Below are 22,695 nucleotides of genomic sequence, written 5' to 3'. Positions count from 1 at the left end.
CAATCAGTTTCTACCTTTTATGAGTTTAACTTTTGTGGATTTGATGATTGATTGATTGATTGATTAATCCTATTTATACCCCACCTTTCTCTACCCCAAAGGAGACTTAGGGTGGCTTACATATAGGCAGTTATTCAATGCCTTAAAATACATACATACATAAAGATGTTCTGTCTAGGAATCTCGAGTCTTCCAGCATGGTTCTTGTGGATGTTGACCATAGAATTGTGCTGAAGGACCTACAAATTCTAAGGGAGGTATTGTCTCAGGTTAAACAACATTTTTTTAATTAGAAAAAAAATAGTGTTTCAACTTTTGTGGAATTCTGTATCCCTAGTCCCCACAAAATTGGAGGGCCCACTGTTCTATTCTTCTCCAAACACAAAAAAAATCCACGCTGGTACTCTTCTGATGCAAAGCATTAGCCTTGGAGGAGAAAGAGAGAAGATGTTGTGAGGGAGCCAATGTACTCTTCCTCCTCCTCAGACACCACCGCAATTGGGCCTGGTCAAAATTGATCCCTCCCAGAAATTGCTTTAAAGCAAAATGAAATTGTGTGTGTGTGTGGGGGGGGGGGGGATAGAAAACCTTGCTACTCCCTCTTTTCCTCTGCCATCCCAGCAGGAAATAGAGCTTCCCTCGTCAAATAATTAAATTTGGCAGGTTTTAAACATCCTCTCAACATTCAAGTCTTGACAGTGGGAATCTCTGGCTTATGGTGAACATATCAGAGGTTTTCTTGGCAATATTTATTTAGAGAGGGTTTGCCTTTCCTTTCTCCTGAGAGAGTATGTCTCATTTAAGGTCACTCAGAGGGTTTCAATGGCAGAATGGGATATTTGAATGATAGTCCCCAGAGTCACAGCCCAACTCATGTGGGCCTTCTACTGAATGTGTATAGAGATAAAAAATATCTGTTTAGCGTGAATTGGTAGTCTAGGATAAATTGTTCTCTCCCAAGCCTCAGTTCCCTACCTGAAAAATGATGACACTGAGAAGGCAAAGAAGAAATGGGTAGCATGATTATAACCAGAAATTATATTTAAAATTTCACAGGAACTGGTTATATTGCTGATGGCAGCAGCAGCTACTTTTATTGTCCCAGCACTGAGAATTATGGTTATGACCAGTTGCCATTGCATCTGATATCTAACTATGGGGAGTTGACACGCAAAAGAGCAAATTTGCCTCTTCAACTTTAAGTTTTACTTGTACCTCCAAACAATCTTTAGTTCCAAAGCAAGAGAAGTAACAAGAACAGACTTGAATTCTGACATACACGTGAAAGCTAAAATTAAGCACTCATTAAACACAGGGCAGAAAAATCAATTTATTTGTGGGAAATTAATGCAACATTTTATTATTTTTACCTGCTTTGTTTAGCTATATGTTGCATCTGCTGTTACACAACCCTGCAACAAACCAGGTCTCAATTACCATACGGTTGCTACAATAGCTGTTGCAACTGTATACATTTTCTGCTGCCTGGTGCCCATGCAAAGCTCTGAAAAGCATCATAGTTGCCGATGCTATTCTACCTCTTGTGCAAGATCTTTTCTTAATGATGTTGGGTGTGCACAAGGAAAGCCTAGACAGTGCTGATTCATCAAATAATGGCTTTTGAAAGTCAGCTTCTGAGCAGATGCCTATTTGCTTCTGTGCATGACATAAGTTCTCCATTGAGCTGCATGCTCAGGGAATATGTGTACATGGTTCACTAACCTTTCCCCAGAGTTATGAAGATATAACTTCAGATATAAAGAGAAGTAGAATTAAAGTGCACCCCTCATGCACAAATCCAAATTCAGAGCTATGTTACACGTCTGACATTGTAGGATTAGGAGTAGATGATGCCTTTGCAGAGGACTTAAAAAGTGCCATTTGATAATGCCACCTTCACAGATCTACTTTATGGAACATGCCTGTAATATTATATATGCTCGTATAATAACATTTAACATTAATATAAAGTCTCCAAGTATTCACAGTGCTTTACATTTATGATATGATTGTAATCCTAATATCAACCATTATAATCACCCACCTTATTCTCCATTCATATACAGTGAGGCTGTAACTGAGAGCAAGTAGACTGGCAAAGACCACCTACGGAATTCAGGTCAGAGAAGATCAAATATTAGTGTTTAAGTGGAATGTGTGTGCTTTTGGAACCCCACCCCACACTCCTCATCTTGTCATTCTATCATTTCTTACTTACTCAACTCGGCTGCAGTGGAAAAATGGGTTCAACCCTTGAACCAGCTGAACTGCTGACCTGAAGGTCAGTGGTTCGAATCTGTGAGACAGGGTGAGCTCCCATCAGTCTGCCCCAGCTTCCCATGTGAGGACATGTGAGAAGCCCCCCACAGGATGGTAAACATCTGGACATCCCCTGGGCAATGTCTCTGGTGTGAGACAGCCAACTCTCACGCCAGAAGCAACTTGAAGTTTTTCAAGTTGTTTCTGACACATTTTTTTAAAAAACTCGAACAAGGCTGATATGCATCAAAAGAGACTTGGAGAAGCTGAAGAGCTAGCCAAGTGCTGCATATCAGGAGTAGGGGGAGTGCTAATTGTGTTATATCTGCCTTTAACTACTGCAAACAGATTTTATTCAGAGCATTTTGGCACCCATAAGATTTTCTACCTCTAGTTTTTCTGAATTCACTTTTCTTCCATGTGAGAACTACAAAGAAATCTGAAACATGGGAAATGGCCATTGTCACCCAGCCCTGGTCTAGCTGCCAATGCCAGCTCCTAGTTGAAGCCACTCAGGGAAAGGGAAGCTGCCCTCATCATAAAATGGTTGGCTTTGCAAGAAAACAGAACTCAGGTATTTGCTTCAGGGTTTACAGTGTCTTACCACTTAAGTCCAGCAAATGCATACAAGTCTACCAGGAGTGCAGCTTAGCTTGAGAGAACATGATCAAACCAACTTTTTTAAAAAAAAAAAAGAAAAGAAAAGCAAGATGGTGGAAGAGATCAATGCAAAAGGAGAGTGGATGAGGCTGTCACCCTTATAGGGGAGCCCCTGGTGGTGCAGTGTGTTAAACCTTGGTGCCACCATGACTAATGATGGAAAGGTCAGCGGTTCAAATCCGGGGAGAGTGGGTTGAACTCCCTCTGTCAACTCCAGCTTCCAATTCGGGAACATGAAAGAAGCCTGCCACAAGGATGATAAAACATCAAACATCTGGACATCCCCTGGGTAATTCTCTCACACCAGAAGTGACTCCTGACATGAAAAAAAACCCCATAAACTTCCTTGCAGTTCACAGAAACTACTTCACTCCCACATCTTTTAAAATAAGTAACATGACCTGTTCCAAAAGCCATTCATTCACAAAAAGGGAGGAGGTTACTTGTTCAGGGTATCCAATAGACTAATTATGGTATATCACTTTCCAATGTGTAAAGTCAAGAGGGGTTAACTGATAGCTGATGGCACAGAAAAGGCAAGGCTCTGTTGATTCACTCTGTGTGGAACAAGTCTGGAGAGCAGAAACTTGATAAGGGGCAAGATCAAAAGGAAGAGGCTGAGTTGCTAAACAGGGAGTTGGTTTCAAACACAGGAGGCAACATGGCAAAAGGAGAGGAACAAACAAGGCGGGAAGTCAAAATATTTGGTGTTTGAAGAAAAAAATCTAAATCCTATCCCTTACAGAGATACGTGGCATGTGAATTATAAATGTATTTATATATTTTCTTCTATTTTAGCAGCGCTGTAGGTGCTATCGCAGCAGTACCTATACACAAGGCAGACTTATTACGTGACTTGGGAAAACCCCAAAGCTTGTTGAAATAACCCTCTTATTTTGTGTTTGGGAGATAGGATAGCCCCAAAATAACGTGATAAGGACTAAGAGTAAGTGCTGACTTACTCTTGGGCAGAAACCAAATTAAAGGAATAGAGTATTTCTGTGAAGAATGGTAGTATGCATGACAGACTAGTACAGTTAAATATCCTTTATCCCAAATACTCCACAATCCAAAAATATCCATAGGGGTGGCTGAAACAGTGACCCCATTGCTTTCTACAGGTTCAATGCACACAAACTTTGTTTCATGCACATTAAAATATTCTATAAGCTTAATTTAGGTTATGCATATAAGGTATATATGAAATGTAAATTAATTTCAAGTTTAGGCTTGAGTACAATTTCGTTATGTATGTACACACAATTACAAGTCTTCCAAAATCAAAATAAATAAACTCCAGAACATTTCTGGTCTGAAGCATTTCAGATAAAGGATACTTAATCTGTATAAAGAGCGGAAGCATTCTATATCACAACATTTTTCAACAGCTCCCTGTCTTACAAATAAATATGTTGATTTGGGGGGGGGGGGGTTGCCTTTAACAGTGCCTAGAACTCAAAATAACTCTTGCATTCAACTGGTGATGACAAGGTCAGTCTTAGAAAGAATTAAGCCAAAGACGTGGGAAGGCCTGAGAATTTTTTTTGTTTTATCTTTGCAGAGAAAGTAAAAAGGGAGTGAGAGACAATTTTGTTCCAAGTGGAGATCTCAATTGTAATGCCTAGAGTCTAATTAAAATGGATTACTATGAAAATTAAGAGTCTGTCAGGTTTGGACCACAGGACTCCTGTGTATGACCACTGGATGCCACTGCATAAAACTGTTGCAAATGGCTTCTGTGCCAATCATATGTTATTCTATCTGTACATATCAGGACATTTCTCATTGACACAGTACCCTCAATGTACAGAGTATTTCACAGAATAACTGAAGTACAAAAAATTAAATTTTGCCTGAGAAGAATTTAAACTAAATGCCAAGATGGGGCAGGGAACAGACAGGGAGAAGGGAGCAGCTACTACTAGGGTGGGGAACCTCTTTTTGTCTCAGGGCCAAATTCAATTTCGGAGAAGTTGTCAGTGGGCTGCATTCCAGTAGTGGGTAGGAGCAAAGACAAAAGGGTGGGACCAACAATACTTGCATATTTTAGCTTAAAGTTTTTACTGTCGGCAGCTACATTTCAGGAGAAGCCCTTCAACCTTTCAGAATAGGAAACTGGGGGGAGGGGGAGTACCTGAAAAAAGCTGGGCAGGGGTGGGGCCACCTGGGAGATCACAGAAGGGCCAAGTTGGGATCCTAGAAGGGCCAGATTCAGTCACAGGGCCCAGGCCCGTAGCCAGGATTTTGATTGGGGGGGGGGGCTGAGTTTGGTTCGGGGGGTGTGTGAGTCTGATTCGGGGGGTGGGCTCAGGATCTACCCTAGCAGACCTTTTGTATCATTATCCCATTATCTTCATGCATATGGGATATATTGAGCATGGTGATCAGATCATGATATGAAAAAAATAACAGTTTAAATAATGTACCAGTAAGGCCTTCTTGCGGACCACCCTGAGAATTTGGGGGGGGACACTGAAGCCCCTCAACCCCCCCCCCCCGGCTACGGGTCTGACAGGGCCTGAGATGCTTTGCACTTGAGCATGGGATTAGAGTGTGACCAAATGTCATGTAAGGTTATCAGAAGGGAGAGGAAGAAGATGTGCTCTCTGATGTTCCAGAAAGTATGGCTACAGCAAACAACTAGAAATTGCAAGAAAGCAGATTTTGGTGACACATCTGAAGAAAATATGAAATGACTGCAGACTGGAACATATCACCTCAGGTTATGATATAAGGCTTTCTGAAAGTTTTTGCTAGAGGTATGGAAACTGTCATTGGTCAAGCTTACAGCCAGTGCACTGCAGGCACTCAACTGGGGAGTGAATTAGATTACCCCAAATGCTTTTTGCAATGCTATGAAGCTTTTCATAGTGATTTGGCCTTCCCTGCTGTGGCCCCTCAGCTCTGGAACTCACTGCCTGGTGAGATTAGGCAAGCCCCTACCTTGGCAGCTTTTAAGAAAGGCATAAAAACTTGGCTCTTCCAATGTACCTTCGGAGAGTGAATATATTTCCCATATGCAGACTGTTCCAACTACTGCTCCGTCCTCATGAGGCACTCCCCTCCCCTGCCCTTAATGAAGGCCTACCTCCTCTGTTCCAGTCCTTTTGTGTTTCTCCCCCAGAAACCCATTCTCCCCCAGAAACACATTCTACATATCTCATCCAGGGTTTTATCAATTTTATTCCCAGTACATTTGGCCTGCCCACTGTATTTTATTTCTCTATCATGTTATGTTGAAACTGTTAATTTTATTTTGTTATTTCAGGTATTTATTTTGATGGTATTTTTGCTTCTACTATTTTATTTTGCTGGACTGTAATTTTGGGCTTGGCCTCATGTTAGCCGCCCTGAGTCCCCTTTGGGGAGATGGTGGTGGGGTACAAATAAAGTTTAAAGTTTATTATTATTTAATAGTGACCCAATCTGCAACAGTGACAGCATTTAGTTTCACAGTGAAAAGCTTCACCCGCTTCTTTCTACACACCCACTTGTGTTTAGCACAGGTGATATTGTTCTCTGCCATCCCACAGTCAATCTACAGTCTGAAAATTGGTGAGGAGGACAGGATCCATAGCTACACCTCCAATCCCAAGCTCCCTAAGAGCTGAAAACTGTGGGGAGCTATATTCGTCACCCCAACAAACCACTTTTGGAAGGAAGACAGAAACAGGTCTTTTGTAAAGTTGTTGCTGTTGGGTGCCTTCATTTTTGACTGATGGCAACTCGTAAGGGTTTTCTGGAGCTCAGTATATGACTCACCCAAAATTACCTCATGGAATTCTATGGCTAAGCTGGGAACTGAAACCTGATCTCCAGAATCATAGTCCAAACCTGAAATCACTACACCACTCTGACTTTGTAAAGCTAAACTGACCATTCAAGAGTAAGCTAACCAAAAGTTTTTGCATAGGAAAAGATCTACACACACTGCTGTTGGGAAAATTCTACTCCTCTGAATAAAAGTGTAGATTGTTACCCTATCCACTACTCTTGGGGAATTGTGGCAAATGATGACATCAAATGTCCTGGGCCTTTTGCAGGTTATGTCATCAAAAGAAGTTAAATCAACCAGCATATGAGGAGCCCCTGGTGGCACAATGGGTTGAGCCATTGTGCTGGCAGGGCTGCTGACCAAAAGGTCAGTGGGTTCAAATCCAGGGAGTGGGGTGAGCTCCCATCTGTCAGCTCCAGCTTCTTATGTGGGGACATGTGAGAAGCCTCTCACAAGGATGGTAAAACAACTGGGCATCCCCTGGGCAATGTCCTTGCAGACGGCCAATTCTCTCACACCATAAGCAACTTACAGTTTCTCAAGTTGCTCCTGATATGGAAAAACAAAACAAAACAGCACAAGCAGCAGAAAAATCCACCTAGAATGCCTTTGAACCATGATCCCTGTGATAAGGCGGGGAGGGGGGCAGTTTTCATACAAGACAGCAGGCAAAAAAGAGTACCACAACTGGAGACTGATCATAATCTGTTCTCAGAGCATGTTTCTTTTCAAAGTATACCTTTGGCATGACAAAATCTGAAGATTCTTGAGGTAAGAGTGAAGTAGTAAAATATAATTGCCCATTATTAACATTTGCCTGTTCTACAAATTGAAAATTTTGCTGGATAATGAGCTAGACACCTGCATACGTGACTAATACCATCATAAAAACAAGGTGCTTGTGTTTAGTGCCTTGCCTGTGAAATTTTGTGGCCATGCTTAGGGGGTTTCAGGGTAGGAGGACCTGCTCTGTTCATTCCTGTTCCTGCTCTTCTATCACCCCTAAAGGAGCTTCGTTCTACTCACTTCTTGGAGCCTCCTCCCCCTTTTCTACAAGCATCGAGATAGTAAAAAATATAGTAGCCTGGCTTCTCTAGAGCATTTCCACCAGGTTCTTAAAGGAACGAAACCAGTTCTATAATGTGCTCTTGCCACCACCATCTTGAAACCTTTCAAATGCCTGGTAGCAGAACATAGCAGAAGTAATGAGTCCTATTGCTTGAGCCTTTTCTTCTCTGTTATATAAGTACAACCTGCCTGCTCCTCTAGTAGGAAGCAAGCAATCATAAAAGTCCTCATGGGAATTCAATTCAAAAAGTCACTTGATCATCCTAAACCAAGGAAAGAGCAATAAGAAAAGTACCTGCCTGCCTGCTCTCACATCCAGTACCCAGTGTCTGAACTGTCCTGAGCATGTCCATAAGATAATACCACTGCCCAAGGCAGTGGTATGAAATCAAGCACACATATATCCCTCCTTTTTCTCCTTCAGACCAGGTGACAGTATTTATTTATTTATACATTATTATTTATACACTTCTAATCCAAGATATATACAGCAAAACTGCTTTTGTTTTATTCAGATCAGTGGGATTCAAGCAATTGAATGTATATTTATAACATGAGCCAGACAAAGTTTCTGCTAATGGAAGCCCCTTGTATCTGAAAGGAGCTTGCATCTAGTTAATTAGGCTGAGTTGGGTATTCCTACCTCTTTTGACTGCAAAACCACACCAAAGTATATTTAAGAGTTATTTGGACTATGAAAGACATAATTTAGAAAGTTTGCTTTTTTAATTACAACTCCCAGAATCTCCCAACCTTACTTGCAGAGGGTTCTGGGAGTTGTAGCTCAAAGAGTATGTCTATATTCTGGTGAAAGGTAAAGCTCTTATCTGAAATGCATCAGTGCATCTATCTTCCAGCCCCTAGGAAGTACTATTGATGATTCTGAAATTATTATTTTCATCGTAAAGCTAAAACTGTTGAATATGTAGTAGAATAATAGAATCATTGAGTTGGAAGAGATCTCATGGGCCATTCAGTCCAACCCCTGCCAAGAAGTATCTGCTAAAGACCCATAGCTCTGCCATTCTCAGAGTATAGCCTGAAAGCACAAACCTTGATTAAACAATTCAGTTCCAAGTGTGAGTCAGTACCCAGATTAATATCTGAACCACATTAAAATGTACTAATATTCAAAAAATTCTGACACAGGAGAAGAATGGGACAGATTTATCATGGTGGACCTTGGGACAATAATGCCTTAAAGTCAGAATTAATGAATCCTGTCCATTCTATGCATTCAGAGATGAGCAAGATTTCATTCTAGTTTGAGCTTGCTATCTAGTGTTGTAGAGACATGTATTCAATTGAGACTGCAGCCAGGAACTAGGCTCTTCTTTCTGTCCCCTGTTACCATACACCTGTCAGTCTACAGGAGAGCATCTCATTGAGCAAAACAGACATACCTAGGCAGGGTGTGAGATGAGACTCTGTAATTAGATTCAGACTGATAGATCAAAGGGTGGATGCAGTCACAAAGAAAGTGCGCTCCAGGTGTGCCCAAGAGCTACCTGCCCTCTGGCAATCAAGCAGAATCTCAGCACAGTTCAAAGGATATGCAATAGTAAAACCCAGCGCCATAGAGCTGCCGCCATCCAGAAGTATCAGACTACTGCAAAGATATTAATCAAATTATCTCTCAATGGGTTTCTCAAACCAGGAATGTTGCTATTCCCATTTCACGGGTTGTGAGACAACGACAAATGCAATACTTGAACTAGGTCATGCTGGGGAAGTCACTAAGCAGAATGCATTCAAACCATGCATTCCCTGAACATTTCTCCAGGGAAACTCACTGTAATGTTGCAGAATAGTGAATTGTAACTTTGATTCAGATAGAGAACCAGCAATATAGGATGGGATACATCGCCTTTGGCTTGCCCCTGGAATAGATGTGCTAAGAGACACTAAGACATTAAACCCTGAAGCCTAAATCGGAGTTGGGAATTATTTTCCTGAACTGCAGCCCAACCCCAGTATTTCTCTTCATCAGCTGTACAGTGAGTCCCCTCTGGGGTGAGAAGAATGGGGTATAAATAAAGTAATAAATAAATAAATAAATAAATAAGGCTGCTGGGGTTACAGTTCAAAAACATCAGGAAGGCTACATATTCCCCACGTTTCGCCCTGACTTCAGTTGCAGTTCCAGGTGAAACAGACACATCGAATCAATTGCTAAATGATAAATCATAGTAATGTAAATTGGATTGCTTTAGTGAGTGTACTCTAGCTGGGAGTAACAATTAGATTTAAATTTAAGGGACTAAGCAGTTGTTATTTCCAGCTAGGACAGTTTCAGCTGAACTTAAACTGAACTCAGGATGTATTGTCGAAGGCTTTCATGGCCGGGATCACTGGGTTGTTGTAGGTTTTTCCAGGCTATATGGCCATGTTCTGGAGGTAATTTTTCTCCTGACGTTTCGCCTGCATCTATGGCAAGCATCCTCAGAGGTAGTGAGGTCTGTTGGAAGTAGGAAAAATGGGTTTATATATCTGTGGAATGACCAGGGTGAGACAAAGGACCCCTATCTGCTGGGGCTAGCTGTGAATGTTTCAGCTGATCACCTTGATTTGCATTCAATGGCTTGGAAGTGCCCAGGGGGAATTCCTTGTTGAGAGTGATTTTATGTGCCTGTTTGTTTCCCCTCTGTTGTTTTGCTGTTGCGATTTTTGAGTCCTTTAATACTGGTAGCCAGATTTTGTTCATTTTCATGGTTTCTTCCTTTCTGTTGAAATTATCCTGCTGAAACATACAGATCTAGCCCCAGCAGACAAAAGTCCTTTGTCTCACCCTGGTCATTCCACAGATATATAAACCCATTTTTCGTACTTCCAACAGACCTCACTACCTCTGAGGATGCTTGCCATAGATGCAGGCGAAATGTCAGGAGAAAAATTGCCTCAAGAACATGGCCATATAGCCTGGAAAAACCTACAACAACCCACTGAACTCAGGATTTTAGGCTAAAAATTAATCATATTGTGCAGCCAGAGAATTTGTACAGTACTGAAACCCTGCCTTGGCTTGGGTGCAAAGGTGTTTTGAAACGTTTTCAGTCTGGCAGGTAGTCATAAATTATAACAAACCACCTTTCCTAATATCTCAATTATAATCCAAAGGGGTGAAAACAGATTGAGGATGCATCAAAGATAACCCTTACTTCCATTCTAAAAGAGGCCTCCTTAGTTTCTCCAAACACGGCAGCCTTTTCAGGTGTGACAGTATGGAATGTAGTAATTAGTGGACGCATAATTGTGACTGGTGCCATTTAGAAAATTGGAAGGATTTCAAAACTATAATTTTGCTGAACAGTGTCTTTTTATCTTCTTCCCACAGATGGTCCATAGCTGTATTAACTGTCTGGCTGGTAGGTATACAACAGGTACAACTCTTTTCAGACAAGGATATCTGGTAGCCCAACAATAACTACAGATGTGGCAAGAAAAATCACAATACATACAAGCTGCCCTGAGTCACTTTGCGGAGACAGGGCGGCCTATAAATAAATAAATAAATAAATAAATAAATAAATAATTAGGAAAGGAAAAAAGACAGTAACCAGAAGTACTCTCTCCACTGATTCAGCATAAGAAAATGGATAGTGAATGATAAGAGTATGAAAAGCACAAGTTCAAACGTCCACTGTATTTATCCATCAAGTTCATTGGAATGCCTCTGATGCTTCCTTTGCACTTAACTGAGAGTGCGTCCAGTGAAACTCAATGGGGCCATTATTTTCTGAGTAAACATGCTTCAGATTGGGCTCCCAGTCTCCCTTAATCCATTGGTATCTCACCAATTTAAACATGTGAGCTCTCACTGTTAGCCCCAGCTTCTGCCAACCTAGCAGTTTGAAAACATGCAAATGTCAGTAGATCAATAAGTACTACTTCTGAGGGAAGGTAACGGTGCTCCATGCAGTCATGCTGGCCATATGACCTAGGAGGTGTCTATGGACAACGCTGGCTCTTTGGCTTAGGAATGGACATGAGCACCACCCTCCAGAGTTGGAGACGACTAGACTTAATGTCATAGGAAACCTTTACCTTTACCTTTTATTTGGAAACTAGTTCATGCAAAGTATGTTTCTAAGTGTTGTTCTTTACTTTAAAAGCTGTTCTCAGTAGTTAGGACAGGGTGGCAATAAACACACAGCTTGGGTGTGATCACAGCTTGGGTGTGATCCTGGACTCGTCGCTGAGCCTGGAGCCCCAGGTCTTGGCGGTGATCAGGGGAGCATTTGCACAGCTTAGGCTCGTGCACCAGCTGTGCCCATACCTTGGGAAGTCTGACTTGGCCATGGTAGTCCATGCTCTGGTTACATCCCGTATAGACTACTGCAACGCTCTCTATGTGGGGTTGCCCTTGAAGACGGCCCGGAAGCTTCAATTGGTCCAACGTGCGGCAGCCATGTTACTAACAGGAGTGGGACGCAGGGAGCATACAACGCCCTTGTTGTACCAGCTCCACTGGCTGCCGATTTGCTACCGGGCTCAATTCAAGGTGCTGGCTTGGCCAATAAAGCCCTAAACGGTTCCGGCCCAAGATACCTATCTGACCGCATCTCGGCCTACGAGCCCACAAGAACTTTGAGATCGTCTGGGGAGGCCCTGCTCTCGATCCCGCCTGCCTCACAGGCACGCCTGGCGGGGACGAGAGACAGGGCCTTCTCGGTGGTGGCTCCTCGGCTGTGGAACACCCTTCCCGTGGACATCAGACTGGCTCCTTCCCTGATGATATTCCACAGGAAATTAAAGACTTCGCTGTTCAGAAGGGCGTTCGAACAAGAAGTGCAATAATTGGTAATTATGACAGGAATGGAACAACGGAAAATGAGACTGGATTGTGGTTAAACGATGAGACGACGTGAATGGCTTTTTGTATTATTGATATTGTTGATGTTTTTGATGAGGATGTTTTTGATTATTGCTAGATGATAGGCCTGGGTAACAACGGAAAAATTTGTTTCTAAAATCGATTCTTTTTTGGGGGGTTTTTGCATTTCGTTATTTAAAATAATTACAAAATTTTCCTTTTAAAAAGTTCGATATTTACGAAATTTCGTAAATGGTAAAAAATTAACGAATCGATTTCCGAAACAATAACGAATCGATTTGTTAATGGCGGACGCGACCGCGAAATACGCTAAAAAACCTCCAAAAACTTCTGAAGCTTCCCTCTCCCTCTGTTCTTGACTGTTGGTGTGATATTATAATTTTTTTTCACTAATTAAACCATAAAACTGGCCCAGACATGCAGAAATAATAACGAAACGACCTCAGAACAATAACGAAACGAATACAATAACGAAATACGAAGCATTTACAAAACGTATTTAAAAATTCATTTTTTAAATAATTGCTCCAGAATGGTTCGTTATCATTTTGTAATTGGAAAAATTAACGAATTATTAACGAATTACGAATTAACGAAACGAAACCGCCCAGGCCTACTAGATGATATTTTAGATTGTGTCTTGAATTTTGGATCTGTTTTTTCTATGTTGTACACCGCTGTGAGTCGCCCCTGGGCTGAGAACAGCGGTATATAAGCAAAGTAAATAAATAAATAAATAAATAAACAGCTCCACAAAACTAGATTCTCCTGCTTCTTCACCACTGCGCTAACTGAAGTTGGGGAACTCATGGTTCTTCAGATACTTTTAGGCCCCAATTCTTGCAGTTGTTCTGATTGAGGCTTTTCAAAACTGAAGTCTTTGAATAGTCAGATGTTCTCCATCTCTCCTGCAGATGAATGGTGTTGTTGGGAAACTTAAACAAAAGAGCACACTGCTGTTTGTCCTTGACACTAAAATGCACCAAAGCAACTTGACTTCATATCCTTAGATAAAGTCAATTATCCACTCAAAACAAAGACAAATAAGCATTCTGATTCTTGAAAGAACAAGGATTATCTCTCTCAAAACAGGGGAAGGGCACTCTAAGCTTGATTGGAACAGCTAAGTATAATGCAATCATTGGCAGAATGGAACCTGATAGAAGTTTTGTTTGAGTAAAAAGAAGCAAAGGAGTTGTGAAATTAGTTGCTGGAAGTAGTTAAGTACAAGGTCAGTCAATGGGAATAGGCTAGTGGTTGATAGAAATCTGGAGTGAAACTAAGGCAGCAAATTGGGGAAACCTAGAGCAACTTCTCTTCCTTTCTCATTTAGGACTGACTAATCTTCCTATCTCATTCTGCACTGGGTCACATTTCACTGGCTAAAGGGTGTTTGGTCACTGGGAATGTGCACACCAACTTCCTGGGAGATGTTTCCAAGACTCCTGGAGCTATTAATCAAGAAACATCAAACAGCTATTCTGTTCTTGCTTCCTCAACAGTTTTCTGTTGTTAAGGCCAAAATGAAAACAATAACATGAAGGTCACAAGTGGAAGGGAACTTGTTAGACCAGACTTCCCTTCTTCGCAATGGTGTGAATGAGGCACAATAGCAACCCTGTGGAAACAACACAGACTGTTGCTATTGCTCTCCTCAAGCCTGCTTTCCTAGCATAGCCCTGTTCCTGGAAGCAGCACAAGCAGGCCAACCCCTCCAATCTATAATCACTTTCTTCCCCATTTTAAGTTGTGTTGAGTAGGAGACAAAGGAAGTGTGAAGAGTTCACTCAGCAAACAGAAAAGGGTGTAGTGTAGAGGTGAGGAGTATGAACTTTGAAAGGCAGAGGGCCCCAAGCTTCACAGCTCACCTTGCATGCCCATCAACTCACTGGGTGGCCAACAACCATTGACCAAGCAGACTCAGTGACTTCATCTTGCCTTCCATGAAAGAATCTGTAAACACCTCTCATGGTTTGTAAAATGCTGACTACTCCTGGTTAACAAGGTCTACACCAGGTTTGCACAACACGCAGCCCTCCAGGTGTTTGAGACTCCAACTCCCAGAGTCCTAGCCAGAATTCTGGGAGCAGAAGTCCAAAACTCCCAGAGCAGTGGTCCCCAACTTTTGGTCCTCCAGGTGTTTTGGACTTCAGCTCCCACAATTCCTAACAGCTAGTCATCTGGCTGGGATTTCTGGGAGTTGAAGTCTAAAACACACGGAGGATCAAAGGTTGGGAACAGCCACAGGTTGTGCTCTATGCAAAGGCCACCCCATGAGCCACCCCTACAACAGTCTCACCGACACCACTGAGAGGTGGTGCCATATTTTCAAGTTTGGGGAAAGTGATTTGGGGTGGGGGGGGGGGGGGAGAGTTATACAAAATTACTTTGGGATGTCAATTGGCTATAATCTCCCAGTTGCTATGCTAACTGATATAGTATGGATGTGCCTTGTCACTTATGATACTCCTTTGTAGAATTTTCTTAGGCATAGGATACTTGGAGGAGGTTTTGCCAGTTCCTTCCTATGAGATATAACCTTCAGCATGTGGTATTCCCTGAGGGTCTCCCTTCCATGCATTAACCAGGGCTGACACTGCTTAGTTTCTAAGACCAGACAGACCAATGGTTCTCAACCTGTGGCTCCTTAGGTGTTTTGGCCTACAACTCCCAGAAATCCCAGCCAGTTTCCCTGCTGTTAGGATTTCTGGGAGTTATTGGCCAAAACATCTGGGGACCCCCAGGTGGAGAACCACCGAGATAGACCCTGGCGGTGTCCAACATGTGGCTCTCCAGGTGTTTTGGGTTTCAGCTTCCAGAATTCCTTGCTTGGCTCGGGCTTCTGGGAGCTGAAGGTGCAAGCACCTGGAGGGCCACAAGTGTGACCCCTCCCTAAGGGTCCCCGGCTGGTTCCCTCCCTTTGGCTCCAGAGCGCCCCCCCCCTCCTCCGCCCCCGTTCCCCGTCCTACCTTTGAGCTCGGCGTAGTCGGTCGCGGCGGGCCCGTTGTCGCGGGGCATGGAGTGGCTCTTCTGGAGCATCCGGAGGCGGACCTGCTCCTGGACGCGGGCGCTCTTGAGCTGCTCGCTGTCGGGCGCCTCCTTGCCCTTCCTGTCCAGCTGCTGGTCCGAGGGCAGCGCCAGGGAGCAGACGCCATCCTCCGGCTGCAGGGCCGACAAGAAGAAGTTAGTCTCCTGCATGGGCCCCTTCCCGTCCGCCCCGTCCCTGGCAGACTGGCCTCCCGCTCCTCGCTCGCTCGGGGGGCTTCCGCTCGCCTTTTCCCTAGTCTCAGCCCAAAGGCAGGCTTGTGCGTGCGCGCAGGCCACGAGAGGCAAGGGACCGCGCGGCGGCGGCGTCCCAGGTGAGGCCAGGTGCCTGCCGGGCCCGCCCTCGCTGACTCAGGCAGGCCGCCGGAAAGTTTCTTCGGGCAGGGCTCGGCTTCCTGAGCCCGGCACTCCCTCTCCTCTCCTCTCCTCGCCACTCACTCACTCACTCACTGACTGACTGACTGACTGACCTCGGTGGCGGGACAGGCTTCGGCAAGGCGGGGAAGAGCGGCTCCACCTTCAGCAGGTGAGGCCCGGGGCTGTTTTAAGGTGGAATGAATGCCCCGGATGCGAGGGGCCCTTCTCCGCCCCTCCTCGGCGGGGGAAACTCGCCAAAGCGGTTCTGGGTGCGGCTGCGCCTCCGGGGCTTGCCTGCCTGCCTGCCTCCGCCACCCGCTCGCTCCCCTTTCCTCCCACACCGCCGCCCCTCTGCTTCCTCGGGGGGTGCCACAGAGCCTGCGGACCTTTTTCTCCCGAAGGAGGACCTTTTTCTCCCGTCCGGTTAGCTCAGCCCCCCTCCGCCTGGGCTCCCTCAGGTCTGGCTGAGCTGTGGGGCAACCAGGCGCAGAAAGGCAGGAGAGGCCCGCCTCGGCTCCCCGGCCTGCTCTTCCCTCCCGTTTGAGGTGAAATCCCTCCCTCTGGCAGGGCTGGCCTGGCCAAGGCCGGGCTCTCCTGGGTGCCCACCGGGTCACAGTCCGTGCCCTTCTCCTGGCCCAGAAACCAGAGGTTACTAAAGTTAGTTTGGGGGGATATCAATCCTGCAGCCAGGAAATCAGAAGACGTTCACTTCTTGGGAGGAGAGGAATGACCAGTCTCCATAAAAGAGGGAAGAGTAGAGACATCACACTAGCAACACCCCATAGTAACCTATGGATGCGAGAGCTGGGCCATAAGGAAGGCTGAGAGTTTTTGAGGACTAGGACATCCATAGGGAGACCAAGGTGCTTGTTTATAAAGCCATTGTTCCAACCCTGCTATACACCTATGAGACATGGACTATCTACAGACGTCATACACAACTCCTGGAATGATTCCATCAGCGCTGACTACGAAAAAGCCCTGCAAATCTCTTGGGAAGACAGGTGAACAAATATCTATGTGCTGGAAGAAGCAAAGACCACCAGCATTGAAACAATGCTCCTTTGCCATCAACTCCACTGGACTGGCCACATTGTCCAAATGCCCAATCACCATCTCCCAAAGCAGTTACTATACTCCCAACTCAAGAACAGGAAACGTAAAGTTGATGGACAGGGAAAGAGATTTGAAGATGGGCTTAAAGCCAACCTTAAAAATTGTGGCATAGACCCTGGTCCTTGAGTGCTCTAACTGGAGGTCAGCTGTGACCAGCAGTACTGCAGAATTCAAAGAGGCACAAATGGAGGGCGAAAAGGAGAAATGTGCCAAGAGGAAGGTGCATCAAGTCAACCCTGACATGATGTCCTCACTGCAGGAGAACATGCAGATCAAGAATAGGGCTCCACAGCCAAGACAACACATCTGGAAGATCATCATCCTTGATCTACGAGGGATTCCCTAACTAAGTAAGTAAGTGAGCAAAGGAAGATAGATGCTTTTGAACTGCAGTGTTGGTGGAAAATTCTGGGAGTGCCTTGGACCGCAAGAAGATCCAACCAGTCCATACTCCAGGAAATAAAGTCCGGCTGCTCATTGGAGGGAAGGATATCAGAGGCAAAGATGAAGCACTTCGGCCACATAATGAGAAGACAGGACAGCTTGGAGAAGACAATGATGTTGGGGAAAAAGGAAGAGGGGTCGACCAAGGGCAAGATGGATGGATGGCATCCTTGAAGTGACTGGCTTAACTCTAAAGGAGCTGGGGGTGGCCTTGGCCAACAGGGAGCTCTAGCATGCGGTGGTCCAGGAGGTCATGAAGAGTCGGAAGCAACTGAATGAATAAATAAACCACAACAATCCCTGAATCTCCCCCACCAGCATGACCAGATTCTGGGAATTGTACCCCCCCCCCCCCAGGTAATATCTTGAAGTTGTGAAAGTACCTCAAGGTATTGTTTTTCTTGCAAATGGTGAAGCAGAAATGCTAAATGCAAAACCACACTTTCTGTGATTCTGCTTTGGGATAGAGCTACTAGGAGACACCAAGAGGGCATTGTCTCCAACCCAATGAACAATTCTATGAGTCACAAAAGGGCATTTTCCCATCATTCCTACCTACTCTCCAAGGTAGTATCTGCAAAAAATACTTCAAAGGGTCTTTTTTTTCTTGCACAGGGAACTGCTGGAGGCACAACAGATCTTGGCAGGACTCCATTCAGGGTCACAGCCACAGGGGAAAAAAGGAGGATGTTGTCCCCAACCCAACTCAGCCAAGGCATTTTTTCTGTCCCCCATTGGAGCAACTTAAAGTTTCAGTGGAACCATTTAGAAGACAGTTTAGGTATCCAAAGGAAAAGTCCAAGCTGATAGAATGTGAATAGGATTTCCAAATAAAAAACTGGAGAGTGTGCTGGTGCTTTTAATGCCTGTGTAGAAAAGGGAATTTCAGCAGGTGTGGCTGCTTGTCACATAACTGGGTAGCAGGCAACACATGGGGAAATCTCTGCTCAGTACACTATCATTGAAGTTACAGGAGCCCCCTCCATTTTTCCTTCCTTTGGGTATACAGGAGTCTGCAGCCCCTGCTCTGCCTTGGACCAATCTGGACAACACGTTTGGTAAGAGAAGCTAGGCAGGAAGGGCCTCACGGTAACTGCACCCAGGGCCCTCTGTTATGGCCATGCTGTTCACCAAAAAACCAACAGGACTTTCACACAGCTCCATAAGCCAGAAACTTTGAGTTTGGGTGGTCAGTGTAGTTGATTTTTTTTTGTGTCAGGAGCAACTTGAGAAATTGCAAGTCTGGTGTGAGAGAATTGACCATCTGCAAGGAAGTTCCAGTTGGTCCAACGGGCAGCAGCCAGGATGTTAACCGGGGCTCATTGCAGAGAGAGGTCAACCCTCCTGTTTAAGGAGCTCCACTGGCTGCCGTTTATTTTCCGAGCCCAATTTAAGGTGCAGGTGCTTACCTACAAAGTCCTGAACGGTTTGGGACCACCCTATCTGCGTGACCGTATCACTGTCTACGAACCCACATGCTCACTCCGGTCATCTGGAGAGGCCCTGCTCGTGATCCCGCCCGCGTCGCAAGCGCGCTTGGTGGGGATGCGAGACAGGGCCTTTTCTGTGGTGGCCCCCCGACTTTGGAACGCCCTCCCGAAAGATCTCAGACAAGCCCCTACATTGGCAGTCTTCAGAAAGACTTTGAAAACCTGGCTGTTCCAATGTGCCTTTTCAGATTAGGAACCTCCAGCACCAAATCCTAGAAGCACTTTAGTAGAACCAAGATCACACTGCACTTATATAATCCTTCATTCCTCCTGCCACATCAGCACTTTTAATCCTGTACCCCTACTCTGGCCGGCCCAGTTTTAATAGTGTCGTGTTGTATTGTTACTGTTATTGTTTTTCCTGCTTAACTGTTTTTAATTTTCTTTAGGTATTGTATTGTTGTACTGTGTTTTGGGGCTTCGGCCTGTATAAGCCGCATCGAATCCCTCGGGAGAGGCTAGCGGGGTACAAATAAAGGTATAATAATAATAATGATAATAATGATAATAATAATAATAATAATAATAAGAAGAAGAAGAAGAAGAAGAAGAAGTTTCCCAGGGGGTGCTCGGATGTTTTACTATCCTGTGGGAGGCTTTTCTCATGTACCTTTATGAGAAGCTGGAGCTGACAGATGGGAGCTCTCCCTGCTCTCCGGATACAGTCAGCAGTCCTGCCAGCACAAGGGTTTAACCCATTGTGCCATCAGGGGCTCCAGCATAGTTGAATGAAATTAGATGGGATGCTTCTAGGTGTAGTATTAAGTAGGCTTTACATCTTCACTGAGAGAATAAATACACTTGCAGGCAGCAGAAGTCAATCCTGGTGAAATGAATGGCCAGTTTGTTCCACCTGCTCTGGGCTGGCTGTGCTCCCACCTGCAGTTGCTTAAAGGCTTGTTTGTTTTCTCACAAGAATGCCAAATCCAAATCCATAACTCCTGTAACCACCATCACCCAACAGGTTGCTGCTGTTTGCCTATACCTATGGAATCTTACCAGACTCCCTGCTGCTCCTTCCTCCCCCTGCTGTTGGTGAGAATCTTTGCTCATTGTGAGCCTCTCTTTTGTTTGTTGTATCTCTACTTCACAGAGTGGGAAAAATGCCTCCCACAGGTAATGTGTGGGCCCTGCAGGATTATTGTAGAGCTTCAAATCTCTCCAGAGACCCCTGAATCTCCCCAAAACAAGCTTTTTTAATCTAAAAGACTTAACAAAAACATTCAAACCAACACAAAAAATAATGGGTTGCTGTGAGTTTTCCAGGCTGTATGGCCATGTACCAAAAGCATTCTCTCCTGACATTTTGCCCACATCTGTATTCCCAGAGGTTGTGAGGTCTTTTGGAAACTAGGCAAGATGGGTTTCTATATCTGTGGAATGTCCAGGGTGGGAGATATATATAAATTTATTCCACTGATATATAAACTTCACTTGTCTCGTTTCTAACAACCTCTGAGGATGACTGCCATAGATGTGGGTGAAACGTCAGAAGGAATGCTTCTGGAACATGCCCAGACAGCCTGGAAAACTCACAGCAACCCAGTGATTCCAACCATGAAAGCCTTTGACAACACAAACAATATTGTTCTACCCCCCCCCCCCCACCCCACCATCTTCCATTCACCTCAGTTTCTGCCATTTCTTGACATGTAATTTCTGGAATATTAGAAGTGGCCTTGAAATGAGTGGGGAATGGCTTTCTGTCCCCCCCCCCAGCTGCCCCTCCCTGATATAGTTGCAGAGTTGTCCTGTCTGGACTCTGCTAGTTTAACTGAATGCTTACAAGCAATCATAACTATTATTTCCTCACCATTCCAAAAAACTACTTAGCCCCTAAAAAGAGAGAGAAGAGTCTGGCTCCTACAGTCACTTAGAATTGCTGGCAGTAAGCACCATGTCACACTGTGAATGCCTGTGGGCCTAACCCTAAAATAGCCTATTCATTTTCTCTCCGTGTATGCTATCCAAGTCGTTGGTCTCTATTTGATCATGTTATCCCTAGCCACCTGCAGCTATTTACATAGCGACGAACAGCCAAAAGACATTCCCCACCCTGGTTATGTCAAGAAAGCATTTAGAATAAGTGACTAGACCACTAAGACAGGCTTGCATTCTCCAGCCCTTGTGCACCAGCCACTCTGCCCCACACTGGCTCCAAAGAGATATTTGGGGGCAAGATAAAAATCCTTAATGCTAACAGTAAAAATCTGACTGGCAGTCCATGCATTTCTCTTTTGCACAAAGCCAGGCTGGTGCATTCATCTCTAAGGAAAACAGCATATTCTTCTTGTAAATGTGCCCGCCTTAGGCTTACAAGGGACAATCACCAGGATGCCCAATGTTCCATAAGATGGTTTTCCCCTTGGGTGGTCTCCTCTAGCCAAATAATAATTAAGTAGCATTTGTGAATCACTGTCAGATGTCCAGATGAAAGATGCGCTGGATGTGCATAGTGCGTTAATCATCATAATAGCCAGGCCCAGCCCTGCTTCGCTTTTAAAATTCGGCAGCGTGCAGCACAGAGTGCTGAGTATTTAGATATTAAACATGCAGAGGTGGCATGAATAATCCCTCTGGGTTAAGAAAGCTCTCCCAAATTAAGGAGCCCTCATTAAGAAAGAGTGTGTCTCTGTTAACGATTGGGAAACTGAGGCATGCAATGTGTGGTTGTTCATGAGTCAGAAGTAGGATAAGGTTTACAACTCATCTCTTTCTGGGAATGTGCTCAAACCTACTGGAGCTTTTGCTTTCTTATGCCTTCATAGGAACATTCATTGAAATAGCCCCATTTATTTGAAACAAAAATAATGTCCCAGATAGAAGAATATAGACAGGGTGGAGGAATAGGAATATGTATTCTGATTCCTCCTTAAAATGTCTGGAAATTTGTGCACATTAGAAATTTGGGGGGGGGGGGGGCACTTTCATTGATCTATAAAGTCCATAAGCCATCAGCTACTGTTCTATGCCTGCCTGGCCCGCCCTCGCTGACTCAGGCAGGCCGCCGGAAAGTTTCTTCGGGCAGGGCTCGGCTTCCTGAGCCCGGCACTCCCTCTCCTTGCCACTCACTCACTGACTGACTCTATGGCTAGTTTTGAGGAAACGATGTGGAAAAGATAATAATATGGCACAAGTATGACACTGGGTCCCGGCACATTATAAACACATCTTGTTGGTTTACCATATCAAATAACTTTAGAAACACTGGTATATTTATGTACTGACTGGGGGATGGACAATTCTTCTATCTTTTTGCCATTCTTGTCACCCACCCACATAGGATAACAGAATACTGTGAGGTCATTTGCTCATTACTCACTCCAAAAAACTGATTGGTATTTGTGGGAAGTAGGTCTGAGATAAGATCACTCTGCGGTGACCATTGCATAAACATGCCTTGCAGCTTAAAATGTCTAGTCTTTGGGACAAAATCTCTGAGTCATCTTAAATTATGTCCAAAGTCCGTTCCAGGTGTAACGTCTGCTGATTCAGTGTTTCTTATGCATTGAATCCATGCAGATATTCCAGTACTGATATTCTCTGTCTCAAATTGGTGGCCACTGGTGTCTCTGATGTTAGTTGACAGTGAATCTACTCTGGAGTTTGGATTAGGCTAGTTTCGGGACCTGCTCTGGGAGTGTTTC

The 22,695-nt window shown here is 44.4% G+C and overlaps 1 protein-coding gene across 1 annotated transcript in view; it reads right to left on the bottom strand.

Moving 5' to 3' along the window:
• Positions 1 to 22,695, bottom strand: part of PKP3 (plakophilin 3) — an 81,208-nt gene that overhangs the window by 42,030 nt on the left and 16,483 nt on the right. The window contains exon 2 of the mRNA XM_067462570.1: positions 15,566 to 15,758. Within this exon, the coding sequence (XP_067318671.1) occupies positions 15,566 to 15,758 (193 nt within the window). The remainder of the gene's footprint in view (positions 1 to 15,565; positions 15,759 to 22,695) is intronic.

The sequence above is a fragment of the Anolis sagrei genome, chromosome 1 (genome assembly GCF_037176765.1).
Source record: "Anolis sagrei isolate rAnoSag1 chromosome 1, rAnoSag1.mat, whole genome shotgun sequence".
NCBI lineage: Eukaryota > Metazoa > Chordata > Lepidosauria > Squamata > Dactyloidae > Anolis > Anolis sagrei.
The sequence above is the reverse complement of the archived record's forward strand: the minus strand, read 5'-3'. Positions and strand labels throughout refer to the sequence as shown.